The sequence below is a fragment of the Cryptotermes secundus genome, unplaced genomic scaffold, assembly GCF_002891405.2.
Source record: "Cryptotermes secundus unplaced genomic scaffold, Csec_1.0 scaffold423, whole genome shotgun sequence".
Classification (NCBI taxonomy): domain Eukaryota; kingdom Metazoa; phylum Arthropoda; class Insecta; order Blattodea; family Kalotermitidae; genus Cryptotermes; species Cryptotermes secundus.
The window spans coordinates 169,683-194,041 of NW_019731985.1; the positions used below are offsets into that span (position 1 = coordinate 169,683).

The 24,359-nt window shown below is 43.3% G+C and overlaps 1 protein-coding gene and 1 non-coding gene across 2 annotated transcripts in view; both read right to left on the bottom strand.

The window, feature by feature from the left end:
- LOC111867414 overlaps nucleotides 1-21,695 on the bottom strand; it is a 101,917-nt gene extending 80,222 nt beyond the window's left edge. Inside the window, exons 1-2 of the mRNA XM_033752675.1 lie at nucleotides 21,393-21,695; nucleotides 14,330-14,451 (exon numbers count right to left, since the gene is read on the bottom strand). Of these exons, the coding sequence (XP_033608566.1) occupies nucleotides 14,330-14,437 (108 nt within the window). The 5' untranslated portion in view covers nucleotides 14,438-14,451; nucleotides 21,393-21,695. The remainder of the gene's footprint in view (nucleotides 1-14,329; nucleotides 14,452-21,392) is intronic.
- Trnar-ucg lies at nucleotides 3,728-3,800 on the bottom strand. The gene has a single exon. It is a non-coding gene; the product is annotated as a tRNA-Arg (tRNA).
- Nucleotides 21,696-24,359: the final 2,664 nt, after the last annotated feature.

A 24,359-nucleotide genomic window follows, 5' to 3' on the forward strand; every position in this document is an offset into this window, starting at 1 on the left:
TGTACGTCAAACATCACAAGGTCTTCATGTTTTACACTTGATATCATTACTTGATATAAGATACACTGGAATTCTAATTTCGTTCAAGAGGTAGCACGTTCGTATCTCGGGCGGGACAAGAGTCATCCTAGCAGAAGTTTTCAGTACCCCCCCCCATTCTATCCAATCCAGTTACTGTGATATAACTTTTGACAACACATGACGTCACATTTCAAGAACACGTCGCCCTATTGTCGTCTTTTTTGGCACTACATAAATCCGACAGTTAAAGCCCGTGAAAGGCAAAGTTGTTCCTGTGTTTCATTAATTAATATACGATATTCTAATGTTCACATCGTGAAAATGAATTGGCAGTAAACTAAACATGTGTTGCCAAAGCTATCGGGAGTAGGCCGCTTGGAATGTTGAGCTACTTACAACGTTTCGGCAAACTTTTCTCTTACCATCTTCAGGGTTAACAACTTTGGCTGCTCTCACATAGCTGTCGCATTAGCCAGTGTATAGATTTCGAAGCCGTGATTGCACGAGTGGGATGAGAACCAATACAAAGCGTCTAATTTGTAAGTGAAAAGTGATGATTGAATAGAAGACGAAAGTAAGAAAAGGAAATAAAGAGAGAGAGAAAGGGGAAAGAATTATCACATCTTGCTCTATACTCGGGGTTGTTGAAACATTTGCACACCTTTCTTAGGAGTACCTCGTCCCCGGATTATTGTTTTTTTCTCTTTTAAAGTTCACTTGAACTCCAAAACATGTTTCGTCGCCTGTGTTCACAGACCACGTGATCGCTTCCTATTGGATGACATCGCGCTCTTACGTTCATCCAATCACGACTTCACCTGTAACACGCTGCCCAATGCGAGAGCTGCCAAATCCTCTGCCATGGTAGCCATGAGTCCCGCAGGTCCCGGAACCAGGAAATACTGTGCTGGCGAGGCCCAACAGCAATTTACCTGACCCAGTCTCCCAAACTAATTTGACCTGAAGATGGTAACTGCAATAGTCACGAAACTCTAGAAAGGTTCTCCAGTCCCGAAAGCCGAAGTCGGACATAGCCTCCAGTCACGAAAACTTGAGGACTGGAATATAAATACCTTGGGGCTATGCTACAAGCCGGAAGGTCGTGGGTTCAAGTCCCGATGAGGTTATTGGATTTTATTCAATTGACCTAATCCTTCCAGCCGCACTATGGCCCTGGGGTCGACTCGGCCTCTAACACAAATGAGTACCAGGAATTAAATAAATAATTTTCCTGGGGAGTAAAGCGCGGCCGGCGCGTAAGGCTGACAACTTTCCCGCCATCTTTGAGCCGATTGTCTAGATAATCTGGGACCCTTAACGTCTCACAACCCTATGGGCCTTCACGGCCTGTTACAGGGATAGCTTTACTTTTTACTTTACGCAGCGATGTAAATAAAGCCATTGGCGGTTCTGTCACAACGTCTGGAAATTTCGGTTCCTAGAATATGACGAAGTTTTGGGAACGTTGATCTATGTCTAGCTGTGGTTGGGTGGGGGCAAAATTTGGGTTTGAGTTGGTCCTCACTGAATGGCAGATAGCAGGAAGTTTCCTTCTGCAGTAAGTGAGGTGTAGGACTGTTGTGTCATGTAGAAGACATGGCAGTTTGCAGCAATGCGTGTGCGAGCATGCATGAGAACCCTATTTTCTTTTTACGGTAGAAAAACGCTCAGCAGTTCTAATTGCTGAAGATTTGTGTCACGTGATGTGGAATTTTTTGCCCTTGTTGATATTAGAACTGGCTTATTGTCCTTAATATTGATATCACTATATTATTATTTCAAACATGTGTTCGTGATGGCCTCCATTTGCATATAAGGCCACCCAGTTTCTTGTTGCACAGTCATAATACCTGCACTGCAGTTCTCAAGCAATAACAGTTTCAAGGTCTGAAGACGAGGCTTCATTATTTCTTTCATCAGTTTTCAATATTTAACTGCGTAGAAACGGAATTGAACATTGCGAGCACTCACAAGGAATTAACTATATTCGAAGGTTATTTAATGACGCTCACTCAACTGCAGTATTCGGTATAGCGATGGGCTGGATGGCCGAAGTTCGATTCCTGTGTCGACAAGGGATTTTTTTCTCTTCTGTACAGCGTTCAGACCGGCCCTAGGAACAACCCAACCTCCTCTCCAGTGGGTACCGGGGGATAAAACGACCGGGGCGTGAAACTAACCACTCACCTCCACCTGGTACCGACGTCAAGATTTGATGGAGTTACACCGTAACTCCCCCATACGTCTTCAAGGCATGGTGCTTAATTTCAGTTAAACAGACAGCCTAAAGGGCGAATGTGCTGCTGATGGCGGGCGCTTGATTCGGCTGTGCTGAACGCAGTTCAGTAGTGCTGTGTTTAGGCACGAAGTTGCTAGGACTACCAGGAATTAAAATGATATGAGGCGAACAGCGGAAGCAGTGCAACCTCTGTCAGGCACGATGTCAGCGCTTCTAGCTGCGAGGATGTAAGCAAAACTACGAAATAAGAAACACCGGGAAATTCCAGCGAGAAGATCTTCTGGAACAGATACTCAGTTACGTGGAATTCTGTTCTCCAGGCTAAAACGAAAATTGTCTCATACACAACGATTCAGCCAGAGAAGGCCCCAACTTATCGCAACAATATACTGATGAAAGTGAAACTTGGCGAGCACATAAGCTGAAATCGGTGTCTCTTCGCCTGGAGACACAGGCCGACAGGACGCTCCAAGTTCGCGAAACTTGCAGCCAGCATGGCAGGAGAGACAAAGCGAGATCACGAAGGAAAAGGCGCGAATCAGATAAGCAGGGACCGATCAGAATTGCGAATTACACGCCGTTGTCAAATTTCGTTCCAATCGGCAAATAATTGCAACTGATTCACCTGTATATTACTCATTCATAATCCTGACATTGTTCAGAACGAAAGACAGGTAAAGGGAAAGTTCCTCTCCGAATACACGGAACATAGGCGAACTTGAGACGATCCTGCTCCGATATATAGCAACAAGTACAGGTTAGTCTGTATTGTGCACCGTTACTTGTTTATGGTGTGTTCTACAAAAAAGAATACTAGTTTTTATCAGTCATAATTATTACATCATTTCAAAGCTCGAGCAACTAAGGATGCTTGTCACATCATATACAAAATCATATTAAAATGAAAATATAAGGATAATAATTCCAGTAATTATGATTGCGGCGACAAACTCACAAAAATATGTTCTAACTTATCCGCTGTAATTCATATTTTCCTTCGGCCTGTTCTACAAGTTGTCGTTTGATTATAGAATTTTATAAATACGACAATAATACTGCGAAGGGTTGTTAGTTTATTTAATAACTTTGTCTCAACTACACACGTTATGTACTACGAATATTGGAAGATGGTTTTCATGACAGATTGAAAAAAATACGAAACAAAGCGACAGTATATCAAATCGCCTTCCATTTGCTGAAGAAGTAAAGAACCCCCTCCCAAAGAAGTAACTCATGATAGCCACACACAAGGCTAAAAATCGATTCCAGGACGTCACGAGTACGATGCGGGAATTACAAATGATGTACAGCAATGAGAATCCAGATGACTGTACAAAAATAATCTTCACATAGAAAACGCGTTAATTTTTCTTTTTCTTTTCTTGCTTGCGTAAACCAAACAAGCATTATTCTGACAAATTCTTCAACGCTTCGCATTTGGCTTTCTTAGACACACAAAAAAAAAATCGACCGTGACAGGATTCGAACCTGCAATCTTCGGATCCGAAGTCCGACGCCTTATCCGTTAGGCCACACGGTCAGCTGAGCAAAGTGCCTTCTGATTCCGAGATGCTGACGCACTGACTCACGCAGGCACAATTCGTACAATTAAATTTACACATCAGTTTCTCTGTAGTCTTCTCTTCCTAACCCTCATTTAGACTTGGACGAATATATCTTGGGGGGGGGGCGTGCCCATATCAGTGTGTAATTAGATAGAAGACGATTATTTTGATGCAACAATATATGGACGAAAATAAGTTATAAAGATATACAGCATTTTGAAAACGAACGTAAACACTGCAACCTTCTCTCTGTATGTGTTAAATTTTGTTTCATTATGGTTCATGGCTGTGCCAATATTGCATATAGGCAATCTAAAGCAAAAAAACTTACTGGAGATTTTCCACCGCACGCCATTCCGGAAACATTTCGTTAAATGGCGACAGTGCCGCCCCTACATCAGAAGTTTCTACTACAGCCACAACAATGGCAGGGAATTACAAGACAAGGCTAGGGAAAGGAAATGAATGACGTATCTCCCTATGAAGTTACAGAACAATAAGTGTCTGAGCTCTATTTTAACTGTCCGAACTAGCGACAAAGATTCAGATCCTTTAGGTCTCTCATATCCTGTAGAGAAACCTGGTTTTAATGTCAGATTGCACAGCAAGAGAACTAAATGTCGAACAGATATACTCCTGGTTTCGAAGCTAATTCCGAAGTCTCTTTCAACTGGAAACAAAGAGGATATGAAGTTATACCGATAATTTTAAACTTATGTAGCCCTAAAGCACAACAGACCTCTGTAGGTCGCGGTGCAAGGGTCGAGAAGGCCTCCCCCTCGTACATTCATACATATGTAGCCCTGCGAAATGCAAGCAACATATACTGCTTGGAACCGTAAGGGGAATAAGGACTGGCTCCACAATGAGATGTTATGACAATGCGAAAGCATTCTGAACTGTAAGTGGCATTGTATTCAAAGTGAAATGACCAACGCAAATTAGATTTTAACAAACGTAATAAAAAACACAGGGCTGTAGCCTTTATAGCTGATCTCGTCTAGACCAAAATCCCAGGCCAGCAACAGATCGATAACTGCTTCCTTCAGACGGTACAACTGCGAGTTCACACATGAGGCACCGCCACATGTCTGAGGTAAATAAGCATTATTTGCTGAGGTTTCGAAATAGCGAACCCAGAATACAGTTGGCAACTTAACCTCACACTTCGAGGCGCAGACGTTAGCAGTCGTAAGATGGGAAAGAGAGCAAGAAGTTTCAAAAGTAACTTAGGAAATAAACTTTTCTTCGCGAGTTTCCATCAGTATAGAGACTAGCATAAATTTTAAGTTACCAGCAAGTTATAAACTACAGGACTTTTTGTTTTCATTGGCGCTACAGCCCTCATTTGGGACTAGGCCTACCTCCATGAAACTCTCCGTTTCACTTCGGTTTGCTAGATCTTAGACATACGGTAGGACTTCTTGGGTGGGTGATCAGCTCGTCGCAAGGCCTCTACCTGTACACAAACACAGAAAAATGCACACAAACATCCATGCCTTGAGTGGGATTCGAACCCACGATCCCGGCTTCCGAGCGAGCGAAGACAGTGCATGCCAAACTACACGATTTAACAACCTATTTTTGCCCATATTTTCCTTTATCAATTATGCAGTACCTGAGCACCGCCACTATCTTCCTAATTTTTAACACACGAAACAATGTTTGACACAATATATGTGCGTATTACGTCATTTACCGTTATACAGAATTCGATGTGTCTTGTACGTATCTTAACGCCACGAAGGCAATCGTTAGATACGCCTACTGATGCTGCCGTTTCGCGTTGTATACAAACACAGCTATAACAGAAGCTGCATATTAGTACACAGCATATCATGTATTTTCGTAGAGGTCCCGGGTTCGATTCCCGGCGCTATCAGATTTTCTGAGAAGTAGTGGGTCTGGAACGGGGCCCACTCAGCCTCGTGAGGATAACTGAGGAGCTATTTCAAGGAAATAGCGACTCCGGTCTAGAAAACCGATTCTGTATTTCAGCATCCCGTTGCAATTGTTCAACTTAACGTTCATTATTTATCGTCCGTCAATATTGCAACACTCTTCCAGTCATCACTCAATTTTTTAGTTTAACATTATACGCCTGGACACTACATGTGTTGCCCCAAACGGCCATTTTCAGGTGTCTTGATATATTGCAATTATTTTATTAAATTGTGTTAAAACTGCTACACCGTCTTAGTTCGTGTTAAAATCACACGCTGTAGCTACTGCTCTCTGCATTCCAAGCCATTCACTACTCTGAAGATGGAGGCGCTACGTTCCTCCGAAACGTCGGCCAAAACGAAGAATACACGGTGCCTAAACCCAGAAGACGACTTTCTTCATAGTCATCACCGTGAAAACCTCAAAACTTACAAAATTCTGTAGACTTTAATGACATCTATGTTTTGTACACTGTACCTATTCTAAGACAAGGAGCCGATTTGTTTAAGAATGTCACCAAGTTAGATTTAAGTTTGTAATTGGGTGGGTATTCAGAGTTAGTTAATTTCATTAGTTAGTCAGCCGAGCAGTTAATTAATCGCTGTTATGCAAAAATGCTGGATTTGTGGTGACCTGGGAGCGAAATGTGACCCAACTGAAGCACCATTCAGAGTAAGGGAAACAAAACAAAACGGCCTGTAATTGAAATGTAATCTCTCAAGTGCTGATACCGTACGGAGCATGATAATACGGCGCTTATCAATAGGGACGAATCGTTTCAAATGCGCACTGTTTAACAAAAGTGGGCCTTATTGACCATCTGTTCAACAGTCCTGTAAAACAGCTGTAAGTTCTTTAGAACATTCTCCGAGCTGCTGGAGTCATGCAGTGTCGAAAATGTTGGTCCTGAGCTAGGGGTGATGTAAAATGTGGATGAATGGATTGGTTTACTTGTTTCGGATGGTTTATTTAATTTGTTCTGTCGGCTTGTTTGCACAGCAGTTCTGAATGATCTGTTGGTTTGGGAGTCTTTTTCTTTTTAGGACTAATTTCAGTTGGTTTTATTTGGTTCGTCTAGTTTGAACTCTCAATGCCCCCTTTGTTCTAAACCGTCAAGACATCAAAGGGATTATAAATTTCCGCAGCAGATTTCCCCCGCCGTGACTCGACTGTCAAAGCCTCGTTTGTGAAGGTGATATTACCATAAGGAAGGAGATGCATACTTAAATACGATCGCCCAAAGTCGGGGTGTAGCACTCCTGCTCCGCATTCAGCAGGTCTCGATTTCTAATCTTGGCTCGGTGACCGCCAGTCTTGACTGAGGATAGCCGTTGTTTCCGGCATTGCCTCCAGACAGACGCCAGAACGACGCATCAGATTAGCTCCTGACTTCATTCCACGTCCTTCCCAAATAATCATACACTAATCATCCTGAGCTACTGGCAGCGTCGTTAAATAACCAACAATACAGAAACACGCATTGTGTGAGGAGGAAGTGGCAGTGGCCTGGTTTCGGATCCCGTAACTACATTTTCTGTGAGTACTGAAGATAGAGGCAGTGGCCAGCCGAATTTCGAACCCGGTAAACTATCAGACATATGGCAGGGCCGATTAGATAGACCGGAAATTTAATTGATTCCATTGCTTGCATCGGAGCAGCCAACAGGCTACTTCCGGTCTGCCGGGATTCGAATTACACGAACGTAACGATACTCATGCGTCATGTGACGTCAGTCCAAAGTTGCTCTCTCAGTTCCCCTCTTTCTTACTTGTCTTCACCCGTGTTCTCTCTTTTTTATATTTCCTGTTTCCTCCGTTTTGTCTTCCTCCTTTACCTCACTTCTTTTCTTATTTGCGATCTTCCTTCATTCTTCCTTTCTCTTTTTTTATTACTTTCTCTTTGTGCTCTTGTCGACCGCCTCTGTGGTCTAGTGGCCAGCGTTCCTGGCTACAGGTCCAGAAGTCCGGGTTCGATTCCCGGCGCTACCAGATTTTCGGAGAAGTAGTGGGTCTGGAACGGGATCCACTCAGCCTCGTGAAGATAATTCAGGAACTGTTTCAAGGAAATAGCGGCTCCGGTCTAGAAAACCGAGATAAACTACCGTGGGGATTCGTTGCGCTGACCACGCGACACCCTCTACCCGCTAAAGGTGGTCGGTCGGTATATTTCGTTTGCGAACTAAAGCCACGGATTTTTTTGTGCTCTTCTCCCTCTTTCTCTCTATTCCTTCACGTCTCTCTCTACGAATGAATGTTTAAGTGCCAATCCCAGAACCAATGAAATATGGGGTTCGCAGCTCTAAACCTCGCTCGGAGCATGAGTGGAGTCTGATCCCCCATCCAAGGAGTCGTACCGCTTCCCTTAATAAGGATTTAGAGAAGCTCTACAATAAACGGGGCGGGGGCTCGCATCGGGCTGAACCAGTGCTGACACATGTACAGCTACACTCATGTTGTTCAGGATAAACATAGGCCTACAGTTATCCTTAAGAGGAAATGCAGGTCCCTTACACACGTCTGTCTTCCGAGCATCAATCATTATGGAGGTATTCAATCACATCTCCTCTTGTCCAGGACAAAACGTCCGCTGAATGTAACAGTCCGTAATATCGAAGTCTATGATAAAGAGAAATCCGTTAATCCAGGGTAGATTTCTCCGGGGATTTCAGGAAATTAAAATGATTCAATTGCCATTCTCTCAGCGCCAGGTTTAATGAATTCATCAATAATAAACTTATCCGCGGCCATGTTAGTGGAGACACATGTTTCCATGACAACCGTGTAATCTTCATACGGTTACAAAACAAATCGCTATGGAGGCAATGAGCACGAACAAGTGGAAAATTCCGAATGCTCCCAGAGCCGCCAGAGAGTAAAACGTGGTCATAAGTCTAGAGCAGCCGTGTCAAACATGCGACCCGCATAGCCACAAGTGCGGCCCCTCAACTTTTAGAGCTAATAGATATTAAAATCAATATTAAAATGTTAGTAGAATATTTTTTCTAAAGACAATTTCCGAACAGACCAGAATACAAGAAGTTTCACGCAGACATAAATTAGCAGGCTGCAGGAAAAGCGATTCTGAGAATTGCAGAAGGGTTTGTCCAACTAACGGTTTGTAAAGTTCTTGAAGGACAAACTATTTTATTTCAGAAGGTTAATGCACTAAAATCCGCACAGCCTCACCACCCCAAGTATTTCCAAGGATCCCTTTTGGAGGCGTAGTAAGAGTGCAAGGAGGGTGGCAACTGACAGACAACTGCAAGGGATTTCTACCTTCAAAACTAGCTTGCAACCCCCAGTCATTTTCTAATGGGCTGATAGCAAACTTTCACTTTTATGACCACTGAGACAAGATACACCTTCCTACTAGTCCGGTAATCTCTTGTACATTGTTAGTCAGTTCTTCTTCATACAGCGACAGGTGCTGATGTTACATTGTGATGAACGTATAAAGGTTATAATTAAACATTAAATTATCAACTACGACTTTTCTTGTATATGTACAGTAACTTTAAAGGGCAATGTCGCTTTCAAAAAATTCCAGTAGCAAAAAAAAAGTGAGCACCGTGTTTTTCAAGAAAAATATGAAATCGCTTATTTCTGTTGTGAAATAGAAGCTAAAATTACATGTTTGATTTGTGGACAAAATATAAGTGTTCCACTTTAGGTAATTATATTGAAATTATTCCTAAATAATAAATAGAATTAAATTTCCTTGTATCAAAATCTAATGTATATTTCTATTTTGAAGTGCGGCCCTCGACTATTATTTATAGGGCTGAGGTGGCCCTCTGTAAAAGCTGAGTTTGACATGCCTGGCCTAGAGGAACTCGGAGCCAAGAATCAGTGTGCTAGCGAGAGTCAGCACCAATTTAACCAGGATGACTAGGAGTTACTGCAAATTATGTTCTGTCAATGCGAATGATTTATAATCATCTTACAACTTTGAAGCGCATGATTTTTCTCGAAATAGGATGGAGTGGTTTGCATTGGATTCGTCTAGCTCAGGATAGGGACAAGTGTAGGGTTCTTGTGAACACGGTAATGAACCTTCGGGTTCCATAAAATGTTGGGGAGAATTCTTGAGTGGCCGAGCGACTGGCGGCTTCTCAAGGACTCACATCCATGGACTCAGTTACTTTAGAGTTGGATAGATTCTATTCACGTAAGACATTTAAGAGGTCAGCCTGGATAGCTCAGTCGATATAGCAACGGGCTACGGGCTGGGTTTTTCTCTACTCTACAGCGTCAAGACCGATTCTGCGGCCCACCCAGCCTCCTATACAATGGATACCGGGGAGGTAAAGCGGCCAGGGCGTGAAGCTGACAATTTACTTCCATCCAGTGCAGAGGTTAAGAAAACTGCATTTTTCCCTCCACTCCGCGATACGCCGTCATGGAATGGTGTTTAATTAATTAAGCACAGGGACAACTTTCTTTTTTCCTTGGCTCTACAGCCCCAGTGGGCCTAGGCCTACCTCCGTGAACTTCTCCGTTCACTTCGGTTTTTCTCGATCTTACACATTCGGTAGGACTCCTTGGGCGCGTGATCAGCTCGTCGCAAGGCCTCTACCTGTACACAAACACAGAAAAACGCACACATACCAACTAAACATCCTGAGTGGGATTCGAACCCACGATCCTGGTTTCCAAGCGAGCGAAGACAGTACAAGCCTTAGACCGCTCGGCTACCGTGACAACTTTACCTTCATGATATTCAAGTTCGGTGATGGCTCCCTCCACAGGGCCCGTAAACACTAAACTGCGATTTTCTCGAAAGCGGTGACAGCGATGTTGAATCAATTCCATTGGTTTGTGGAAACATCTGTTTGTATCTGCAGCGGTTCTGGCGCGTCGAGTGAATGCGAGAAAATGTGTGCAACATGGCGTCGCCGGTTTCTGCTTGTGCTCACTTGGCACAATGTGTATATAGTAAATGAGGACAAAAATTCATTTCTCTTCTTCTTCTTTCTTTTGGGCTGGCGCTGTGTTGCGCAGATCCGCCTCCATGTATTTTTGGAGTTATGAATCATCTGATTTAATCCCCTGTTTTTGGGCTCTGAAGAATTTCTTATGTTGACAAACCCTGTTTTCACAGGTTTATAATATTAATGGCTCTTGGCAGCGGCCCCTTGGCTCCATCTAATGATTTCGAGTGACGTAACGAGTTTCAAGCTTTCGCAACCCGCAACGTGAGTCAATCGGCAGATATTTATGTTTTCCTCATTACAGGACTATATGATAATAAATTCTGAGTGGATAATTCTGAAAGTTGTTGAGTAACGAAGTCTAAATTAAACGTAAAATAAGCGTTAACTATGTCTCAACACTGTGTGGGCAGGGCTCAGTCGGTATAGAGACCAGCTACGGGGCTGGACGGCTTCCTGGCTATTTTCAGAGCAAGGAAGTTAGTTTTTAATGTTTTCTTGGGTCCGTACTTCAATATGCATTTCTCTTTGATGTGGTTATTTAACGACGCTGTAAGTATCGATGATATGGTGATTAGTGAATACGGAGAAGTTGGTGGAATGAGAAATGGTAGGGTAAACCGAAGTACCCGCAGAAAATCTACCCAATTGGTACTAAAAATACCATATACCTGACCTGGGATCGAACCCGGGCAGCCGCGGTTCAAAGATGGAGGCTCTGTGTTGGATGATTGGATGACTCATGCATGATGAACTGGAAAGAACTCGGAAGGAAGTGGTTGTGGCTTGTAGAATGTACTGTTTCCTGAATAATCGTGAATAAATTGAACAAAAGCGTTTTTCTGTGTTTGTCTACAGGTAGAGGCCTTGCGAGGAGCTGATCACCCGCCCAAGGAGTACTACCGAATGTATAAGATCTAGAAAAACCGAAGTGAACGGAAAAGTTCATGGAGGTAGGCCTAGGCCCACTGGGGCTGTAGTGCCAAGGAAAAAAAAAAGGGAACAAAAAAGTAGGAAAAGCTGGGGAAGTCAGTCAAGTGTTCCGACCGAGGTTCAAACCAGATATCTCCCTTTCTCAACTCGTTCAGTTCCAGGAAACACCACAGGGACAGCATATTTCCGTCTGAAACTTTTCGTATCCAACTACCAGATTACACGGTGTCACAGGCCGGAAGGCCATGCTGAAGAACTCAAATGTACGGCCTTTTTGCGCCGAAAGCTTCCAGTTGCGACTTGCACAATTGAAGTCATACTAAATTAACGGATTAGCGTCAACATCAGATTCGAGTTGATCTGGCCAGCAACAACAGGGTCACAAGTTGTTTTATCAGTTCCTGCGGTTTATTCTGGATAATGTAAAGATGGTGGGGCCAGAGTTCTAATGAATGACTTTCAGCATTTAAATGTACGCGACTTCGCTGTACTTGTTCTTTGGTTATTGCATGACGTTGTTTCAAGTAATGAGATTAAAAAGCCTCAAGTGAGTTACGATAAAATTACTGAAAATGAATAACAGAAATGAAATTTGTGAGTTACAGTTGCCGTTTTTAACCCTTTCTATGCCAAGAGATTAGTCTCCCGGGAACATTAACCACTTCAGATTTTAACACTGTCAGGGAAGGAAATTAATGTGGATTTTATCTGATAATTCAAATTGTTTGGTGTGCTGCACCAATATAGACCATGTCTCAGTTACTACGCATGTCATACTCCTATACAAACTAGAGCAAGCATCTGTCCTAAATAAAACCGAGCAAAGAAAAAGGTAAGGTTAATTGTCCCTGTGCTTAACTAATTACGTGGTCGCGCCATAGCTCAAGCGATTAGTCGCTGCCTTCCCACCGCGGCGGCGATCCCGGGTCTGGTCAAGTGGGATTTGTGGTGGACAAAGTGGCCCTTGGGCAAGTTTTCTCCGAGTACTTCGGTTTCACCTGCCAATCTTCATTCCACCAATTGCTCTACAATCGCCCTCACCTATCATCTGGGGCTGGTACATTAGGCCAGAAGTGGTCGCAGTACAAGGGACTTAGTCCCACCCCACTAGCAATAAATAAAAAAACTAATTACGTGCTACGTATGGGGAATGGAGGTACAGATCCACCATTCTGAACCATTTACCCATTGTATAGGAGATTAGTTGGGTCCCAGAACCGGTCTAGACGCTGTGGAGAAGATAAAATATTTGCCCTTGTCGGGAATCGAACCCCAATTCCTCTGTATTCCAGTCTAGAACGAATTGATATACCGACTGAGCCATCTCGACTCAGAATTTGTCTTTGTTCTTGACTAATTAAGCACGAGGCCATAAAGGCTTATGAGGGAGTGGAAGTGTAGCTCCACATTTCTTAGCCTCGACAGTAGGTGGAGGTGAGTGCCATTTTTCTCCCACGGAAAAATAACAGAAGACTTTGTGGACACCAGAACCAATCTTGACTCTGCGGAGAAGAGAATAATCTCTTTCTCCTGCCGAAAATCTAACTCGGATTTCTCGGTCACCTAACCCTTAGCCTAGTCGCACAAGCCAGAAATTAAAAATTGCGGATACTTAAAACAAGATGCAGCGGTTGGTAAAACTGGATAAAATGGAAAACAATGTATAATTCATAGCAACGGTCAGTGCTTGTTCGCTACATACATGGTGAACATAGACACACTAGGTTATGGCTAAACAACACTTGCATTTGCTATTGGTAACGTGAGGCACCTCTCAATTTGCTGTTAAGCAACTGGGCTTCTTATGGATAGATTATAAACATTACAAACATATGAGGGTACAACATTCCAGTGAGAGCGCTTTCCACACTTCCCCAAATCCTGAGAGCTCAATTCCCAAAACAACGGACTGCTCCAGGCGGACAAGTCGACGAGATTCCATGGTACCGGTTTTATCCTTATGCAAATTCCTCGTGAAAATTATTGGAGTCATCCTTGTCAGTGCTGCATTGTGTTTGTTTCAATATGTTCATCGGATTGAACAAATCCTAAAGCATGTTTATGAGGTGTGCATTCCACATTTTACAAATATGTGAAGGCGCAGTATTAGAGTCAACGCTTTCCCACATGAAAAGAATTCCTAAATGATCAGTTCCCAAGATAATATTTCAACCTCCTTGTTCGCCAGACTTAAAACCAGTGCGATCATTGATCTTAAATCTATAATCTCATTTAAACACTGGAAACACTTCAGCCTTCTTAGTTAGTTATTATAGAGGGTGGGTTTCCCCATGCACTTAGACCTGTAGTGGTCCATTGTGCTTCCCTCTACGATTTCTACCAGTCTCTATATCCTACCGGTAATGGTGCTTACCATCAGTCCCGCCCAGCCAGCGAGACCGGCTCTACTGGCTGAGACGTATCTATAATGCTTCCCCCATCTACCGGAGGTATTAGTGACTGCTGTTGGGCGGGAAACGTCAGTGACCTCCTTTGGAGGTATGAGGTTCTTTTACGTGCCGTAAAGCTACGACACGGGACCCACGGCTTAAAGTCCCTCCCGGAGGACTTGTTCCCTGAATTCTTCCGCCCTTAAAAATTCGACGACCTCCGCCGGGTATTTGAACCCGCGTAGTACGAGTCATGAGGTGGGAACGTTACCTCTAGACTATGGAGGCCGCTTTCAGCCTTCTTACCTGCATATGTCTTCTCTTCCGCGCAGGTCTCCTCAAGAAACAAATGGCACCACGACGACCGAGAAGTGCAGGAGGGACTGGAACGACATGTGGAGGCGAAGGAAGCATCACATCACACGGATCTACAAGCACACAAAGGCATTTCAGGTTTTAATTGCGAGGTAGAGGGAAACTTGTCTCTGTGCCTAATTAATTAAGCACTATGTCATGAAGACGGATGGGGGAGTGGAGATATGACTCTAACATTTTTGACCTCGATACTAGATGGATGTGAGTGGTCAGCTTCATGTTCTGGCTGCTTTACTTCAGGCTAAAAGGAGGCTGGGTGAACCCCAGAGCCGGTCTGAAAGCTGTGGGCTAGAGCAAAATCACTTGCCTCTGCCGGAAATAGAACCCCGACCTTCCAGCCCGTAGCCCGTCGCTATACCGACTGAACCGGCAACTGTCCGGTGTAGTTCTGTCATATCGATCTGCTTACAGCTGTGCTGCGGCTCGGGTTGTCTCTGGCCTCTCAACGCGAAGGTTCAGGTTCAAACCCAGGGCAGTCTATGAGGAATTTCTTGCGGACACAGTGGCGCTGAGGCAGGTTTCTTCTGAACACTTAGGTTTTCCCTCTGACAGTTATCATTCCACCTATCTTCCGTACCCATCTCTCGTGAGGGGATGGTAAAAGGGACCTACTCGAGGGCCCAGTCCCAAGCCACTCATTTAACTGTTTATCTGGCTATGTATATATCTTTTTATGAGCTTGTTATTCAATTACTAGGTCACTAAATTAATTTTCCAGCGAAATAAGTCAGTTTATTGGACTTTAAGTCAATTAATAAGAAAAATTGCTAGTCAGCCACTTAATAAGTCGACTTTTCGTTGGTTTTATACTTTATTAATTTTTTTTATGGTCAGTTATTAAGGCGGTTTACTGTTTCATTTCTTCGTAAGTCAGCTAGCACACTATTTATTGGTTTGTTAATCAATTAATAAGTCAGTTAATTGTGTCTTTTTGTCAGCAGGCTAATAGGGTGGCTTATTAATTTGTGAGTTAATAAGTCAGTTTAGTATAGTTCGTTTATATGCGGTCAGTTAATAATTGATTTTATTTAGTCTACTACCTGTAAGTTCGTTAGTCAGAGCATCAGTAAGTAACTGCATTAATTTTCTTAGTCGACAAGTAGCGTAGTCAGTTGAGTCACACTTCCTACATGCCGATCATGCAGGCTGCTGTTTTGCCAATTGCCCTTCACGAATCTCACACGGAGTCTTATGTAATTCTGTGTTTGCCGTCTACTCAGGCGTTCAAATCTCCGGAAACTGTTGTTAAACTCTAGCTTAACCCGTTAAGGCATAACTTTAGCTATATATCCTAACAGCTTTAACATACCCAAGCTCTGCATTCTGCCCATACAGTGTACGGTATCTGTGTTCCGTATGGCTCTCACAATAAACAGAGACTGTTTCCCTGAATACCATTAACCGGATGGGCTTTCCGTGGAGTCATTGTGTTTTCTGTGAGGTGTAAATTGGGATTCTAAAATTTCATTTATATAGGTTTCGACCGAAAAACCTAAAGGAAAGAGTTCATATTGTAACATGAAGCCTGAAAGCCTGAATAGTTCACTGCTAGGCAACGGATAAGTAAACATATTTCCCGCGGAAGCGAAGGCGCTAACCAATAGAGGAGTGGTGGTATCTATGGCCCGCACCGTGAGCGGGCCATAGATACCACCACTACTCTCCTCACACCACATCTCTGCAGGAGTGAATCAACATGCAACACTTGAGCCGTGCTAAAGCAATGGCTCCTTCCGTGACGTAATGGGTTCCAGCCATATCTCCCGCGCTACCCTTCGGCCGAGGTCCTAGAACTTACCCCCTCCTCCTCTTCCCCAATACCACGTGATTTTCCCACCCCTTCTGCCCTGTGTCTCGGAAATAAGTATGTTTGGGAGCGGAGGAGTTAGTCTGATAAGTGGATCCACTTGGACGAGGACGTCTGGTGGACCAGCGGGAGCAATTTCTAAATATCAGTTCAGCGGGGTTTTTTCTAAATTTGGTTTCGGCGTAGTCGGGGGCTGGCCGCAGACGTCGGGGTTACTTGCAGTCGCCAGCTATCAGGGGATAAGTAAGGCGAAGATGCGCGAATGGTTTAGTTAGCATTTTTACATATATATTTTTCTTGCGGCCGCCTGTGGCCGATTTGTTTAGTTAGTTATATATATAGATACATTTTCTTTGCGGCCGCCTGTGGCCGACTTGTTTAGTTAGTTATATATATATACATTTTCTTTGGGGCCGCCTGTGGCTGACTTGGTTTTGTTGAATATATTTTCCTTGCGGCCGCCTGCGGCTGAGCAGGAAGTGAGTTCCGTACGTAATGTAGGTGGGCCAGTAGAGCGGGGCACGTCGTTGAGTTGATGCCGTGAAGTGCGGATCAGTATAGGGTAAATCAGCCATGTCTATTGGGTTATATATTTTGTATATTCTTGCAGTGTGTTTGTGTTTATTAAATGTTGTTATTGTTATCTGGTCAGTCATTAACTTCAGTAAGGCCCTCCGCTACGAGCTTGGATTCCCTGCGACGACCTTAGGGAGTATTGTAAACACGACGCGAGAGCCTGGGACGGTGAACCGCTCCCGACTTCACGATGGTTGTAGGTGGTAGGGTGAAGACGGGAGTAGCATCGGTTCACAGTGTAGGAAGCGATGTTTTCTGCGGGGGCCGCCCCGAGGCTATAAAACGAGGATCTCGGGCAGCTAAGAACTGAGAGACAGCCGCCCGTGTGGAGGCGGGGTCGAATACCTCCACCGTGACCCTGCGAGTCGTAGGAGGCGACGAAAAAATCTCAAATGAGACAGTAATATATGGTCGCAAGTACCAAGGGACTTGGACCTGAGAAAGACTGCGCTGGCAAGGGCCAGTAGCATATACAAAAGACAGACCCGTCCTCTTGTCACAGAGGGCGCTCCACAAAAATAAGACCGTAACTGTCAAAGACTAATAAATATCTAGTCATGAGCCCCAGATGGGGCTCGACACCAAGACTTACTGACTGACTGACTGTCAGTCGCAATGTGACTTTGTCTTTGACTTTGACTAAGAACTGAGGGAGACTCTGGAGGCGGCAGCCGAAGATAATGAAGAAGACATTAGTGTGTGTAACAGTGAACTGTAAAGTGCGGAAATAGCTCTATCAATAACTGTATTTACGAGCTGAGTGTCAGGAGCTGGGATAGCGCAGTAGGTATAGCGACTGACTACGGGCTGGACGACAAAGGGGTCGGAGTTCGAGTCCCAGTAGGGTCAAGAATTTTCTCTTCTTCCCGTCGTCCAGACCGGCTCTGGGTTCCACCCAACTTCCTATGCAATAGGTACCGGGTACTCTTTCCTCGGGGGTAAAGCGGCCGGGGCGTGAAGCCGACCACTCACGTCCAACTAGTGCCGAGGTCAAGAAAACGGGATCTATATATATCCACACCCCCATACACCTCCATGGCATAGTGCTTAATTAGTTAAACACAGGGATACCTTACCTTTTACGAGTTGAGTGTATAAGTGTAATAAATCCAATCATCCACTCCACAACCAGTCTATAACTCACGCACACCCCTCTACATGTGACAATATACAGAATTTCTGAGACCTTGGCGGAGAGAGAGAATAATATTAAAATGAACCTTAAAGAAAATTTGTGTTAGGTTGTGAAGTAGATTTTTTTTTGACAGAAGACGGACGAATGGCGGACTCTTGTGAACATGGTAATGAACCCTCAAGTCCAATATCGGTGTGAGGTATCTTTCAAATAGCGGAGAAGGTATAGGCTTCTCAAAGGGGGGTCTACTAAACGTTGTCATTGGGATCTTAATGGTAAATATTTTGTCGCGGGTTCAAGTCCCGATGAGGTTAATGGATTTTTTTCAATTGACCTAATCCTTCTAGCGCACTATGGCCCTGGGGCCGACTCAGCCTCTAACAGAAATGAGTACCAGGAATTAATTAAATAATTTTCCTGGGGAGTAAAGCGCGGCCGGCGCGTAATGCTGACAATCTTACCGCCATCTTTGAGCCGATTGTCTAGATAATGTGGGACCCTCAACGTCTCACAACCCTATTGGCCTCACGGCCTCTTACAGGGATAGCTTTACTTTATGTACCCTTTGTTTTCTTTATAACATCTGTAAGTTCCTTCTGAGTTCCGCGTAAATTGGGCATTGTATTGGATCACTGCGAAAAAAAAAACTTCATTTCAGTAACTTTCAGTGAATATCTCCAAAACCAAATTTAATCCAATTCTGTTCAGCAGTTTCGAAATAAAAATGTGTGGAGGGCCGACGGACAGGAAGTATCATTTCCATTATGCGTTCATTTCACGACCTCGTGCCAAGAATTTCTATTACAACCGCAACTTAGGGCAGGTGGACACAGAGGTAACATGTATGATTCACATCTGACAGAACGCCGACTGCTTAAATGTCCGGCTTTTGCTTTCGCGACTAGACGGCGTCGAATGTTGGAGGTTTTCCAATGCTTCGGCGAAACTTACAGTTGCCATGTTCAGGGTTAATGGATTGTGAGAAGGGGTTCGCCAGTCTTACATATCTCTTGCATTAGGCAGTGCATCGAAGGTGAAGCCGTGATTGGATGAACAAAGGGGCGGGACGCTAACCACTGAACCTGAAGGCGGAAACTGAAAGGCTTGTCGAAAGTTTCAAAACCTTCAACAGTCGATGCGGTATAGTGTCATAAACCAGAGGCACAAGTTAAGGCCGCAAATTTAACATACTGCGGGCTGGACGGCTCGGGATTCGATTCCCGGCAGAGGCAAGAGATTTGTCAGTTCTCCACAGCATCCAGACCGGTCCTGGGGCTCACCCAGCCTTATATCCAAAGGGTACCGGGCTTTTTTCCGGGGATAAAGAGACCGAGGCGTGATGCTGACCACTTACCTTCAACTAGTGCCGAGGTCAAGAATGATGGAGCTGTACTTACATCCCTCATACGTCTTTATGGCGTCGTGCTTAATAAGTCAAGCAGAGGGATAATTATACCTTGCTATCCTAAGTGCATCGTGGTTTTCCTCAGTTCTACTGTTGCGTGACTCAGACTACTGACGCTACCATCTTCATGCTCATAATTTTACACAGATTTTATCTCATTTGTGTTACATAACCCCTGCAGATGATAAACAACTACGTTCTGTGCCACAGCACAAGCCCAAATGTCGCCCCAAGCGGAAAATTAACCCCCTTCTCACTTGAAAAAGGCCCAACTTTTGCCGAATTGCGTGACAATAACGCCAGATTTCTAGAAACTGTAAAGTAAACCGTCATATTTTTTTTTAAACTAATAAACAAAAAAAAAACTCCGTGGTTTTAGTCCGCAAGTGAACTATACCGACCGAGCGACCGCCACTTGTCCGCAAAGTTAGTGCCAATTTTTAAAACGTAATTCCTAAAATATGTATTTACATTGTCGCACAATGTGAACACGTTGCGAACAAAAGACGAGGATAAATCATATTTAATTTAATACAAAATAAAGGAGTTATAAAATGTCCTGCCCAAGGAAGGTCCTTGGTTTGCCTGATTTGTGGATCCAGTCTTGCGCATGTCCATGCAACACTGTCTGTAATAAAAAGTTTATGTCAGACTCTTGTCGGTGCCTTTACGCCACCATCTTTCGGAGGGATCACCGGAACGCTACGCCATCTATCAGGAGGAAAACAAAAAATATCGCACCTCTGTAATGCCATTGTTAGGTGTTCCTAATGCTTCACTGCCGTTGATATTCGCGAAGAAGGAGCCTGCACTACCAGAAAGGAGTTTGTTGACTAAACAAATTATTTTCTTCCGTCACGTCTCGCTGCGCAGCGGACAAATATGGTAAGCTGGATCAGCTCCCAAACACACGGCAGAGAGTGACAAGCATTTCTTATCGTAGTAATAGAAAAGAGAATAGTGCTCATAAGCAAAATTAGTTCATTACTGTACCTTGAGATAAGTTAAAAGAAATTACGAAATTTATAATGATAAAATAAATGCTCATGTTACATAACGTAGAGACCCGCTAAACATTTCAATGTAGGAACCTGGCGCTCATCTCGTAAGTCAGTACATCTTTATACCAGAGTGAAGCGAGATGGAAAGGAAGGGGTGAGGAGAGGGGCGAGAGAGAGGAAGCGTGAAGTCGAAGAATGAAGGAAAGAAGCGACAGATGTCCTTCCTTCCAACTCGTAATATCAGAAAGCAGCCTGACTTCCAAGTTTAACTCACTGCATTAAGCAAACTACACAAGGCAGAAGGTGATCAGGTGTGCTAGGATAGTAAGTACCTCAGAGTAGGCCACGGTCATTTCACACCATCGCCACTTTCAAGGGCTAGGCAGGGATAGGAACACCGAGAAAGAAACTGACCAAAGTTTGATTTCAAGCATCTATGAGAACTCACCGATATGAACCCACGATATCATGTATAAGGTGACATTAAAACCACACAAACCGCACATGTATTAGTCGAAATTAGAAAACTGAACATAGCGATGTAATTATTAGCATTCCAACATCGCATTTCAACTGTCACAATTTCGGACATAAGATCGCGAGAACGACTGTTTTGAATGAAGTCTACTTTCATGGCTTTCCTCAGTACCTTCATGCGAAATCTGGGACATTCACTCGAAACAATTTAAGATCTTATAAATGTTACTGTTGTTTCCCTGTACACTTTACAAAAATATAAATTCTGCTGTTGAAGTAGTGTCTTCTACATTTGCAAACAAAATTGTGTGCATTTCTTGGTTTTCATTTCAGCACCAAGTACTTACATTAACACTGCATGCAGAAAAAAAAAGGAGAAAATGTCGTTATTTAAGGCGATGTTTAAATTTTGGCGCCGAAATTATCTTCTTTATCTGACGCACTTGGTAACACTGTCGTATTGCTTCTATGGTGACTTGACGATGTTCTACAACCCACATGATTTATATAACTGTAATCTTAAAATCAGAAATATCTTGATAAAGGAGTACGGAAGAAAAAATGTTTTGTGTTCTCTAAACAGCAATACGAACCTGGCAACCTTCCACTCCACAGGTGCGCCAACTGACCGCTAACCTCCACACAAACCTGACAGATGACTGAAGACTCTCCGATTTCCCTTCAACGTCACACACCCCCGCTACAACATCCCCCCCTAGTCGCCGTTGAATCACGGATTGCCATGGCCTAGTTTAATTAGACCTGAAGCAACATTGAGATATGACAGAACCTACATTCACTCACACTGCGTATTATTGCATTTTCAAATCACTGCACACGCCTACTTCGCAATTATGATGCCCCTCTCTGCGACCATTTGTGTACACTCCATTCAAATGCCGATACATTCCACTAGATACCACCACAATGCAATATCGAATGACAGTCACGTAACGATGTTTTAGAAAGCGCATGAAGCGTAGATAATGTTCATTGCCTCATATTATTTTACTGCTTCCTACTCTTTGATATATTTCCACATTCTTTTTTTGATTGTAAACTTGAGAATATCAGTGGAAAATATGTTATCGTATGGATCTGACTTGTGGCTCCCCCCTCCCCCCCCAAAAAAGATGGAAGATGTGTTAAAACGGAGTTTACAATCTGAAATATAAGAGATTTCAGGACACAAAAATATAAATATTCAACTACACTGACGTGAACATATTCGATTACAGATAGAAATATGATAGGTATATAAAATGTGAAATTGAATATGTGGCAGATTTATTTTGTTCACGACGTGCGTGGATTGGGCATGAACACGCAAAAGACACGGGGTGTGATAAGTGAAGAGCCTGTTTCAGAATAAATCGGCAGTCGTAATAAAAGGCTGAGAAATTCTGAATATCACTTATCACACAATGCTGTCCTACAGCACTAGAACCGTATTACACACGTGCTATATATAGTACTTTACTGATATCAGTTCTGTTGTAAAAAACAGACATAGCGTGACCTGACGGCTAATGGGGGGCATAAGTTTACATTCACTGCAGTCAACGTAAATTAAATATATGAAATGATGGGCAATTGGCGCAGAACATGCAATGGAAGCAAGATTAGCGAAACAAGTCTAAATGCACAGTGGGAGGCGACAAACTGCGGCAGCTGTAAAATAATTCAGTTTTGTTATTCTGTTCCGTGATTTGATTGTCATCAAAGGACGGTAGGGCTATTTACGTTCGCACTTTCCCTAGGAGTAAAGCAGCCGAAGCGTGAAGCTGATCACTTATTTCCATCCCCTACAATAGTGTTAAAATATAGAATATGTGGATCTTTACTGTCACGCCACACTTTCCTTCAAATTGTGATCAGGAATGGCGGTTCTAGCGCTGAACGCAAATAGCTGAAGTTAAATAGAGGACAGCTACATATGAAATAAAATTAGTATTTTCCCATATTTTTGTGAATTCTTTGCAGAGCGCGGATTAAATTAACTCATATGGGGAGATCACACATCTTGTCCTTACGTCCGCAAATAACGGCTTTGAAACTAACAGGTTTTCGCTGATTTTGTGTAGGGGTCCGCTAAAACCTGCAGAGCAAATTACATTTTGCTCCGCATTGATCCTCATTACAGCAGAGTGGTTGGCACTTTTTTTTTAATTCGCTTAGTGGGGGGTGGAGTCCAACTGGGTCCACTCGGCACGGCGGCCACTGATTGGCCTATTGTAGCCTGCCCCGTTGATTATGATAGAGAATTTGGTGGAATGAAGATTGGCAGGGGAAACGGAAGTACTCGGAGAAAACCCGCCCCAGCGCCACTTTGTCCACCACAAATCCCACTTGACCAGGCCCTGGATCGAACCCGGGCCGCCGAGGTGGGAAGCTAGCGACTACCCGCTTTTGGCACCTTACTTTGCATTCCGATTCATGTCTAGGCTCGGAGACAATGCATCGCACCGGAGATATTACGTGGTTTTCTTCGGTCTCTCCAGATAAATGTCGGAATAATACTTCAACATAATTCTTATGCTTCTTTATTTCTAAAAATCTTATGTTCTTCCACTTTTTCTTTGGACAGTGATTGATATCGTTGCTTTTGGTATGTATAATTTCGAGAATTTTCTGGACTGAAAATATATTCAAATAAAAATTTAGGCCAAAATTTTGAAGAATATCAAAGATACGCGTTTCGCATCAATTCTTGTCTGTCTACTTCCGTTGGTTGCGTGCTCTGCAAGCACCAAGGATCTGAAAAGTGTTGGACCAACAAAGGGAGCTTGTGGTAGTTTGGGCTGTCATAAAATCGAATCCAGTACTATAACGTCTCTCTTCAAAGTGCATCTGCGCCCAGAGGCGGCCAACTTAAGCCGTGAGGGAGTGGCTACATAGCCTGTGATCGAGTTGTCGGAGAGATATTTTCTATAGTCTATATTTCCCTGCCCCTTTTCATTAACTTCATTACTTTTGGCTCAAATTAGCGTACTATTACTGCATGATGCATGGGCTCAATTGCCAGAATTTCCATTGCCTTCCTATGCCTCGGAATTTGGCTAAAACTTCTGAAAAAGTCACACTCCGCCATTGTGCGGGTGAATTCAGACACCAGGAATTTTACAGACAGCACCTATCATACAGAAAAATAAATGGCCCCAAAAAGCAGTTAACGGCAAAGAAAGAAACCCTTCCCTTTTCAGAAATCAAAATCTGGTATCCTACCATATTACTAAGTCATAACAAAGCGTAAATCGTGTTTAAGATCTGCACTTTTCCACATGATTAATATTTTATAAAATACATGGGATAAGAAATTATTCCTGTGTGTAGTGTAACATCTTTACCTTTGTTCACCATTATCAAGAAAAGAATAATGAATGTGCAGAATGTAACATCTTCACTGTTGATTGGTTCTGTCAGAAAATCTGCAGTAACTTAACATGAAGATCAAAATCAGACAGAAAATTTGAACTGAAGCTTACCTTTCCACTATTTTTAAACTTAATTGCACGTTGGGGTATTGTAACTCTATATTGTAGAAATGCTGATTGATATGT